The 11,189-nt window shown below is 50.0% G+C and overlaps 1 protein-coding gene across 2 annotated transcripts in view; it reads left to right on the top strand.

Annotated features, from left to right (window-relative positions):
• Positions 1-921: 921 nt before the first annotated feature.
• PRKCA (protein kinase C alpha) overlaps positions 922-11,189 on the top strand; it is a 284,791-nt gene continuing 274,523 nt past the window's right edge. The window contains exons 1-2 of one of the 2 annotated variants that reach the window (XM_039501359.1): positions 922-1,302; positions 9,299-9,330. In XM_039501359.1, coding sequence (XP_039357293.1) covers positions 1,130-1,302; positions 9,299-9,330 — 205 coding nt within the window. In that variant the 5' untranslated portion in view covers positions 922-1,129. Of the gene's footprint in view, positions 1,303-2,934; positions 2,956-9,298; positions 9,331-11,189 lie in introns of those variants that run through there. The other variant, XM_039501361.1, reaches the window with a different exon arrangement.

Raw genomic sequence — 11,189 nt, 5'->3', positions numbered from 1 at the left:
CACTCTATGTATGTGTTTGTTACATGTGTGATGGTGTGTGCACTGTGTATGTTCTTGTTCTAAGAGGTAGCAGATCCCATCTGCACTGTGTGTTTGTTGGATGTGTGTGTTTTAGTGGGGGTGGGGTGATGTGTTGTGAGAGGCAGCAGATACTGGCTGCACTCTGTGTTTGTTGTAGTAGTGAGGGTAGTGTGTATAATATAGTGTGTATATGTACTTTAGTAGAAGTGTGTGTTCTGTGTGATGAAAGACAGCAAGGACAGGATGTACTCTGTGTATGTGTTTACTGTGTGTGTGTGTGTGTGTGTTTTGGTTGTATGTTTATAATGTGGTGTGTAATGGATGTGTGCGTTGTGTGCGGTTAGAAGCAGGTTCCACCTGCAGTCTGCTTATGTGTTTGTTGTAGCGGTGGGGTGTTATGGGTGTGGATTTGTGGGTGGTGGTGATGTGGGCATTGTGTAGTGGGGCACATTGTCAGTTGCACTCTGCTGTGTGGGATGGTGATGGATGGGTATATGTGTGTGGTGAGAGGTAGCAAGCACTGGCTGTACTGTTTTTCTGCACATATGTGTTGTGGTGGGGGGGGTTGTGGGTGTGAGGTGATGGAGGAAGTTGTGATGTGCGGTGCGAATTGCACTCTGTGTGTATATTTGTGTGTTCTGTTGGTGATGGGGCATTGTGTGGTTGTACTTTGTATGATGCTGTGCGTTGTGGTGGTAGGGAAGGGGTGTATCGCTGTGTGTGTGGAGGGAAGGGGTGTGGGGGCGAATCGCTGTGGGGTGGGGGCAGGGCTGTCACGGGGCGTGCGGGGTGGAGACCAGAGGCAGCAGGACGCGGCGCACCGGGCCCGGCCCGGACCTACCGGCCTTGCGCCCGCCCAGCGCCGGCGACTCTCGCTCCGCCCCGCCCGGCCGCGGCAGGGGGCTCAGTCAGCGCACGGGCGGAGCAGCCGGGCTGGGATCCTCCTCCCGCCCCCTACGCGCGGCTCGCACGTCAGGAGCCGGAGCCGGAGCAGGAGCAGGAGGCAGCGCCCAGCCCAGCCGCTGCCAGAGGCGCGGCGGCTGCCGGACGGGGCGGACGGCGGCTCCCGGCTCAGCCCAGCTGCCGGCGGGAGCAGCGAGGGGGCGCCATGGCCGACGTGTTCCCGGGCCCCGAGCCCGGCGCCGACCCGGACGTGGTGCAGCGCTTCGCTCGCAAGGGAGCCCTGAGGCAGAAGAACGTGCACGAGGTGAAGGAGCATAAATTCACCGCGCGCTTCTTCAAGCAGCCCACGTTCTGCAGCCACTGCACCGACTTCATCTGGTGAGAGACCCCCACAGCCCCCGTCCGGCCCCTGCCCCTTATACCGCCCCCGTCCTGCCCCTCTACCGCCCCCCGTGCAACTCCCCTCCTGCAGCCACTGCACCGACTTCATCTGGTGAGAGACCCCCACACCCCCCGTCCGGCCCCTGCCCCTTATACCGCCCCTGCCCCTCTACCGCCCCCGTGCGACTCCTCCTGCAGCCACTGCACCGACTTCATCTGGTGAGAGACCCCACAGCCCCCGTCTGGCCCCTGCCCCTTATACCGCCCCCATCCTGCCGCTGCCCCTCTATCGCCCCCGTGCAACTCCCCTCCTGCAGCCCTGCACCGACTTCATCTGGTGAGAGACCCCCACGCCCCCCGTCCGGCCCCTGCCCCTTATACCGCCCCCGTCCTGCCCCTACCCCTCTACCGCCCCGTGCAACTCCTCCTGCAGCCACTGCACTGACTTCATCTGGTGAGAGACCCCCACGCCCCCCGTCCGGCCCCTGCCCCTTATACAGCCCCCGTCCGGCCCCTGCCTCTACCGCCCGTGCAACTCCTCCTGCAGCCACTGCACTGACTTCATCTGGTGAGAGACCCCACAGCCCCGTCCGGCCCCTGCCCCTTATACCGCCCCTGCCCCTCTACCGCCCCGTGCAACTCCTCCTGCAGCCACTGCGCCAACTTTATCTGGTGAGAGACCCCCACAGCCCCCCGCCGGCCCCGGCCCCTTATACCGCCCCGTGCAACTCCCCTCCTGCAGCCCTGCACCGACTTCATCTGGTGAGAGACCCCACGCCCCGTCCGGCCCCTGCCCCTTAGACCGCCCCGTCCTGCCCTTGCCCCTCTACCGCCCCCCGTGCAACTCCCCTCCTGCAGCCCTGCGCCGACTTCATCTGGTGAGAGACCCCCACGCCCCCCGTCCGGCCGCTGCCCCTTATACCGCCCCGTCCAGCCCCTGCCCCTTATACCGCCCCATGCAACTCCTCCTGCAGCCCTGCACCGACTTCATCTGGTGAGAGACCCCCACCGCCCCCGTCCTGCCCCTGCCCTTATACCGCCCCTGCCCCTCTACCGCCCCGTGCAACTCCCCTCCTGCAGCCCTGCACCGACTTCATCTGGTGAGAGACCCCCACACCCACCGTCCTACCCCTGCCCCTTATACCGCCCCCGTGCAACTCCCCTCCTGCAGCCCTGCACCAACTTCATCTGGTGAGAGACCCCCACAGCCCCCGTCTGGGCCCTTATACCGCCCCGGCCCCGCTACCGCCCCCGTGCAACTCCCTCCCGCAGCCACTGCTCCACCTTTCTCTGGTGAGAGACCCCCACAGCCCCCGTCCGGCCCCTGCCCCTTATACGGCCCCTGCCCTGCCCCTCTATCGCCCCCCGTGCAACTCCCCTCCTACAGCCACTGCACCGACTTCATCTGGTGAGAGACCCCCACACCCCCCGTCCTGCCCCTGCCCCTTATACCACCCCGTCCTGCACCTCTGCCGACCCTGCCCTGCCCCTCTATCGCCCCTGCAACTCCTCCTGCAGCCACTGCGCCGACTTCATCTGGTGAGAGACCCCACACCCCGTCCGGCCCCTGCCCCTTATACCGCCCCGTTCTGCCCCTCTATCGCCCCCCGTGCAACTCCCCTCCTGCAGCCACTGCACCGACTTCATCTGGTGAGAGACCCCCACACCCCTCGTCCTGCCCCTGCCCCTTATACTGCCCCCGTCCTGCCCCTCTACCGCCCCCCGGGCAACTCCCCTCCTGCAGCCCTGCACCAACTTCATCTGGTGAGAGACCCCACACCCCCGTCCGGCCCCTGCCCCTTATACCGCCCCTGCCCCTCTACCGCCCCTGTGCAACTCCTCCTGCAGCCCTGCACCGACTTCATCTGGTAGGAGACCCGTGTCCTGCTCTACTGCCCGTATACCGCCCCGTCCTGCTCCCTGTCCCTTATACCGTCCCCTCAGCAACTCCCCCTGCAGCCCTGCACTGACTTCATCTGGTGAGAGACCCCCTATACCACCCCCGTACTGCTCCCTGCCCCGTATTCTGCCCCTGTCTCTATACCATCCCCCCGGGCAACTCCCTTCCTGCAGCCACTGCACCGACTTTATCTGGTGTGAGACCCCCTATACCACCCCCGTCCTGCTCCCTGCTGCTATACCACCCCCGTCTGGCTACCTGCCCCTTATACCGCCCCCTGTACTGCCCTATCCCTATCCCGCCCCCTGGGCAACTCCCCTACTGCAGCCCCTGTACTGTCCCTGTACTGCCCTTGCCCCTCTACCGCCTCTGTGCAACTCCCCTCCTGCAGCTCTGCACCGACTTCATCTGGTGAGAGACCCCCACACCAGCCCCATCCTGTCCCTACCCCTTATACCGCCCCTGCCCCTCTACCCAGGGCCGGCTCCAGACCCCAGCGCGCCAAGCGTGCGCTTGGGGTGGCGTCCCAGCGGGAGGGCGGCAGGCGGCTCCGGTGGACCTCCCGCAGACGTGCCTGCGGAGGGGCCGCTGGTCCCGCGGCTCCGGTGGAGCATCCGCAGGCGTGCCTGCGGGAGGTCCACCGGAGCCGCGGGGCCAGTGGACCCTTCACAGGCACGTCTGCGGGAGGTCTGCCGAAGCCGCCTGCCGCCCTCCCGCTGGGACGCCTGCTTGGGGCGGCGGAAATCCTAGAGCCGCCCCTGGCTCTACCACACCCCGTGTAACTCCCCCCTGCAGCTCTGCACCGACTTCATGTGGTGAGAGACCCCACAACGCCCCCGACCTGCTCCTGCCCCTTATACTGCCCCCTGTACTACTCCTGCCCCTATACTGCCCCCTGGGTAGCTCCCCTCCTGCAGCCGCTGCACCGACTTCATCTGGTGAGAGACACCGTATGCCACCCCCGTCCTGCCTCTGTCCCTATACCGCTCCCCGGGCAACTCCCCTCCTTCAGCCTGCACCAGGTTCACCTGGTGAGAGACTCCTGCACTGATCCTCTACTGCCCCTGCCCCTATACCGCCCCATCCCTATACCACCTCCGTACTACTCCCTGCCACTTACATCACCCTATACTGCCCACAACCAACCCCCCCGCCTCCCCCGCAGCCCTGCACTGACTTCACCTGGCGAGTGACCCCTGTACTGCTCCTGTGCTGCCTCTGCCCTTATACCACCCCCATAGTGCTCCCTGCCACTTACATTGCCCCTATACCACCCCTGGTTCCTATCCTGCCCATGCCCCCCCAGCCACCCACCCTTCTGCTGCTACTGCAGTGACTCCTTGCATAACTGCCTCTATACCATCCCCTCCTGCAGCCATTGCACTGACTTCTGGTGAGAGAGCCCCCTAGTGCGGCCCCTGCTCCCTATATCACAGCCCCCCCGCCCCCACTGCTCTCTTAGCTAGTTCTCTTCCTGCAGCCACTGAACTGACTTCATGTGGTGAGACTCCCTGCTACCTTGCCTGTAACATCTGTCCTATCCCCCCATGATTCGGGATGCATCATGAACTACCCACTTCAGCCAGCCCACCTTATGCTGCCACTGCACCTATGTAATTTGATAAGAGACCCCACTATACTGCTTGTACCTTGCTATTCCCACACCTTGCTAGGGAGGATTTCCTCCATGTCATGTGCCTTCCCCCAGATCTGATCACCTTAGCTAGGCCACTTACTGCAGCCCTACTGCACCCATTTAATCTGAGTGACCTTCTCCCCCACCCCAATATTGCCTCCAACACAACATATCTATATATTCACCCCCTGTTGCCCAGCACACCTTCCGCAGCTAGTACAGTACATTAACTTCTTTTGGCGACTTCCCTAGTAACTCGCCTATAGGAATGCATTTTGCGCACATCCTGCAGCCACTGGTGATTCTAACTGGGGAACCCCCTAGCTTGAACCCTGGGAACAACTCGACATCACCTCCCATTATACTCTCTGACCTGTGCCGTAATGCACATGCACCCCTGTTTTGCAGCCTTTGCACTTCACTTTGTGAGTCTCTTAAGGAGACCTCCATGCACCCTGGGGACGCCTGGGAAATGACAGTTGGTCCCTTGGGCAAGAAAAAAAACACTCCCTGCAATCCTCAGCCATGCATCCAACCCATGTTCTGCAGCCACAGGATCAGTTTAATCTGGGGATTATTGCTTGGACTGTCCTCCATCCCCTAAACATCTGTTTCCCTATTGTGATACTCAGAGCACACCTCATCTCCTCCCGACCACCGTACATACTTATCCCTCCTCCCCCAACCCAAGTTATGCTGTCACTTCATTGATTTCACTTGCTGAGTCTCCCACACATGCCCACTTTATGGCTCCCTAGCATTCATACATCTACTCTCATCCTGCCCGGGTTCTACAGCCACTGATTTAATCTGGTAAGGGACCTCCCTGCTTCCCAGCATTTGCACCACTCTCCAGTCTTTCAGCAAAACTTTTGCAGCCTTTTCATTATCTTTGTGATAGTTGCTGTTCCTGTGTTCCCTGTTGCTGCCTGTGGAGGGCAGGGAGACTAGACAATACATTGCAGCTGATGCCTCTAGATTAGCAAGTATAGGAAAGAGGCTGCTGAGAGACAAAGAGAACAAAATAATCAAATTAGAGGTCTGCTTGGGCCTAATTTTAAAGACTGACCTGAACGCAACCTAAGCACAAACCTGACCTGAGTGTGTCGAGTCTTTTTTAGATCCATCCTGGACCCGACACTTCCCTCCAAACTGATATCGGCTGCCTCCACCTCGTACTTGGGGTTCAGTTGGGTAGTGGCTTCTCATTCCTTGTGCCTGTGAATCCTCTCGAGCTGTCTCCTGCCCATGGGGTCAGCACAGTAGCAGGTGTGTACCCTGCCACTGCTGCCTTCCTGCGCTGTGTGCGCTGTGGAGTGAGATGTGCTGTGACTCGTGAGTGCACTCTGCAGCATTCACAGCACAGTGAGGTGGTGGTGGTTGGCAGGAGCGGGGCATGCAGCTGCTGCAGCAGCACCAACTTCACAGGTAGGAGGAGATGATCAGAGCCTACCTGACCAGACCTGGATCCAAGAGGGTTGGTTCTTTTCAGACCCAACCTGATGGATTCAAACCTGACACTGGGAATTGGGTCCTGTTGGGTTCAGGGCAGGTTGCAAGGCTCTACAACAAACCGTTCAGAATCCAGAAGCAAAAACTGAATTGTTAGTCCCTATCATGCTCTTGGCCAGGTGATGTACTCAGCTCACTCATAACCTAGACCAGACAGGGCAGTTTCAGTGTGCGCTTGCATGCGGTTGGCTTAGCTGCATCGTATACCCTCTGCTAAGCAGGGCTGCAATGAGTAGTGTGCAGACTGATTGCTCATACCCTGTGACCTGAGCTGGATGAGACAGTGGGAATGGGTGGGACACTTGTCTTAGTTGTAAATTATATACATTCATGTGCTTCCTTCTCTTTATGTTGCATACTGCAACTTGTGTGTGGAGAGGAGAGACGGAGGGGCTTGATCTTCAAATTTGAGGAGCTCCCACCTTTCCCACTGATGTTAGTGAGAGCGGTGGGTGGTGATGAGCACTGCTGAAAGTAAGGTCTGTTGTTCCTTGGGGCTCAGCAGTGTGAGAAGATTGTGAGAGGAATGCATGCAACTGGCTGTGTGCACACTGCACTTGGCTGGCTCCCTCAGCATGCACTGGGCGGCATGACCATTGGCCTACTGTACATTCTCAGTTCTCTCTTTGTACTGCTTCCTTTAACTTGGATGCTGTGGAAGAGAGACTGATTCTGTTAGCAAACACAATAAAACATCAGAGGGGAGCATGCAACAAACCGTTGAAAATATATGGAGGGAGGAGTGGCTGAAATGGACATAGGCAGACTGTAGAAAAGGGAAAAAGTAGTTCTGGCTTCTCACACTATCACAATTTGAAGGAAATTGCAAAACCCTTCATTGTAAAAGTAGAAGAATTTAAAAACTGCTTTAAAATAAATCCAACACGAGTGAGACTTGGCAGGTGTGAAAGAATGCTGCAGGGTTATTGGCAGCATGTATTGGTACAGATAAATAATGCAGTTTTTAAAAACAATACCGTCATGATAAAAGGCACCTGATTACAGGATGTATTTGAAAGTGAAAGGATATCCTGTTGTTGACAGGTGGCAAGAGTAGTTGTATGCTGTGGTCTTTCCTTGCTAGTAAGTCTAGGAAGCTCTTAAATGTTCTTCAAAGACAGCATGCCGCAACTTCAGTGCATTGTTTTTCATTATTGGTTTAAAGTCAGATGAAATACTGGGTGCTTTTGCACCAAAGACATGCAAGTATGGCATCCTCAGAGGTCATTAAATGGACACCTAACTGTTGCATCCCCATAACAATTTCCAGCTGAGGGGTAAAAATCAAGAATGTGACTATTCAACATTTGGAGGTGTGAATAAAGAACATGTAATATTTCAGTGGAATGAAGTTCCTCCCCAAATATGTGTGGGTTGTTTTTTGTTTTTTTGTTTTCAGTGAAACTTGATGATCTTAATATCGAATTAGGTAGCAGAATTATTTACACTTGCCAAATTTGTTTAAAGGAAATTCTACCCAAGGTTTGCTTTATTTTGTGAAATTTTGAATAAGATAAAGATTCATTACAGTATAGATTGCATGAAAGAGACTCGAATGTGGACTAGTGTCTTTCAGTACAAACCACGAAGAAAGGATGCATTCTCAGTTTAGCTGGTCAAAGAACACTGTTGTCTTGAAATCTAATTACCTAACAAAATAAAGAAACAACCTAAAAGCAGTTTCAGGTTCTGTGTCCAGCCTTAGTCCTGTTGTCTGTTTTGGTGGTTTTATAAATTATATTTTAGAAAAACAAAAACAGTTTTTCTCATGTTATGGAGTGAAAGACCCATGCAAACAAGGAAACAGTGAAAAGACACTATGCAAAGTATTGTCAAATATACTCAGAGTAAATAAGCAAATATAGTTTTATAATCTGTCCAGTATCATGATCTTATGTTTCACTTGTAATAACAGTAATAAAAACGTTTCAGATAAAACTAAATTTTTTTGCAAAGTTGAGTGTCCCTTTAATGTCAACTTTAATTTGAAGTAAATTTTTACTGAAGTTGCATGAGGTTTTTTAAATGAATTTTTTCTCTAAATTACAATAAATATTTGGATATGAGGGAGAGATGTTATTGTTAGTTATTTAATCATAAATTTTGTAGCTAAACTTCATACTTATTTTTGCTAAAGGGAGCTATATTCAATATAATGGCTTTTGCTGGGTATTTGTCAGATACAAAACATCCTCAAATGAGAGAATGTAGAGAGTGTGTGTAAATGAGTACCAAAAATAACTAAAAAGAACTCAATGTCAAAATTATAAATGAAAAAATTAGGTGGTGATTTGCGTGAGATTTAGTATATTATTAAACTCTGGGTACGATAGCTAATACCATGCACATGTTTAAATCATTGTTTCAAACAATGATAACTTATAAATAGAATTATTTTTAAAAGATTAGAAGTATAATAGTTATTAAAGCAGTGGCTGTTATTAATTTATTTTCTCTGTGTTAGCTGAATATTCTTCGTAAAAGCCCCAAAACAACCAGCATCAAACCCCTTTCTGTTGTAGATAGTTAAATCTCAATATGCATACTAAAATTCATCTTAGAATCCCACTGTGGTTCTTTTTATAGCCCTCGAGCAGTTGGAGTATTTATAATATTGTAAGTATACACATGTCATGAAGTGAATTGTAACATTATGTAATATTCACAGATGACACTAATTGCGGATCCAAAATTGCTTGTAAAATAAAATAAAAATAAAATAAAGGTTTGCCAGAAAATGAAATTACATAGCTGGAATCTGCTGCTATTCTCATCTTTGAAATAGGCGGGTTAATGCTTTGTTTTGTATTATAAAATCTGTTGCTTTCTTAACAAAACCTGAAATCATGTAGTTTAATGTGAGGGTTTTTTTTTCTTATATTAGGTTAGTGGGAAGAAGCAATAACTAAATATGTTAAGACAGTGTTTGTCTTTTTCCCTTGCAGGGGGTTTGGGAAACAAGGATTTCAGTGCCAAGGTAAGCCACAAATAGTTTATTGATTTGCATATAATGTTACACTTCATTTTAAATCCAGCCAAAGGTTGACAAACAGCAGGAAAAGCTATGCAAGTGATCTGTCCTTGTATACATTGAAAAGGATCAGAGTTGTTTAATTAAGATTTTTTTAAAATGTGAAACATGCAAATCAGAAAGTTTCTTTTGACAAAGAGTTTCCTCAAATTAAATGTCATAATCTGTATACAGTGCAGCCTCTAACTTTTTAGAAAAAGAATGTTTATGCAATGTATATCTTACAGAGGCCACTCTCTTTTTTTTTTTTTGGTCCGGAGGTGCTGCATGTGGGGGTGTGTTGGAAAATAAAATTACCTGTTAGTCTTATGGATTTTCTTTCATGTCTCAATCTTTTTGTTTTTAATCTTCATCTCTTTTACCTATAAATTCAGATGGACCATTGGTTTGAACTCTGTTTTAATCAACACAAGGGAGTCACTCTGTGATGTAGAATACAATTAAGAAACCCCCAAACGATAAAATGAATGTAATTAATTCCCAGTCAGCAGAGCTAGCAATTATTGTAATAATGTGAACTGATAACAGTTGGAAGTTATATTAGGATAAATATATTAAAACTTATCTCATGCTATGTTCTGTTATAGGCTTTATAAACTGCGCCATTGTGATATTCATTCAGTATTTATTCTGAGTTAGCAATAGTTTTGTCTACTTTATATATAGTATCGTAACCTTTTAATGTTTTTAATGGACATCAGTATGATGTAACATCTTATAATGTATCTGTCCTGTTGATGCTACATGTGTACTCAGTAGTTAGCCTTCTGGCTCTTTCGCTCATTACACTTTCTATGATTGTTTGCTAATGCTTTAAACCACATTTTTCTATCCTCAATACTGATTTTATGTATTAAGTAGGGGAATGAGCACACTGTTAGTTGTGGTCATTTCATGGCAGGGCTATTTTGATGTTAGCTGGCACTTTTAAAAGTAAAACCTTTCTCATCCTGTACATAGAGGGGTGATATCTTTTAAAAATATGCCCTTGCTACTATTTTTTCTAGTGAAAAAGAGTGACTACAGTACGTTTATATCCCCCTTTCTAAAACTGTAGCCTATATTTTGCCTGTTGTCCACTATGTAAGCATATTTTTATCATAGAATTTTACACAGGAAAAAAACCTTCTCCTGCTATCCCTATGTCTTACTGCTCTTTGTAAGTCATAGATCTAGTATCATACTGCCAAATCTTTAATGACGTGACACTCTCTTTGTTCCATTAAAGACGTTGAAATTTGGCCTCTCGTGAAGGAATTATTTAAATGTTCAACACGGGAAGTTCCCTAAACTACATAGATGTTACAAAAATTAACTAAGAATGGGGGGTGAGAATGTTTTCCATTCATTTTGTATTTGTTTTTACTGATGAACCTTTAGAAAATCAGTTGGTAAGGAAGTACATTTTTTGGTGTTGCCTTACTATGAAATTTGCATGTTCTTTATCTGGTGTACTTCACCATTATGGGCCATGAGCATGTCAAGTGTTTAATATGTTGAAATTTAAGGGCCTCCCTGATTTCTCCCTTTATTGCATTTCACTGATAAAAGCTGGTTGAGTATATGGGGAAGCTTCAGGTATGTGAATAGTTGAGTATGCTCAGTGTTTGGCAGGGAAGTGGGTAAGAGCCTGGGAATGAACTAGCTCTGAAGCGAGCATGTTATACTCCTTCTCAAATATTTAAAAAACTTGGAACAAGATGGATGAAATCAAGTTAAAAATATTTTCAAATTTTCTCATATGCCTGCCTTTAACTATATGGGGGTTAGGAGGAAACTTCCCTTGTGTTATTCCAGAATTGCTT

The sequence above is a fragment of the Mauremys reevesii genome, linkage group 15 (assembly GCF_016161935.1).
Source record: "Mauremys reevesii isolate NIE-2019 linkage group 15, ASM1616193v1, whole genome shotgun sequence".
Lineage (NCBI taxonomy): Eukaryota > Metazoa > Chordata > Testudines > Geoemydidae > Mauremys > Mauremys reevesii.
The sequence above is the reverse complement of the archived record's forward strand: the minus strand, read 5'-3'. Positions and strand labels throughout refer to the sequence as shown.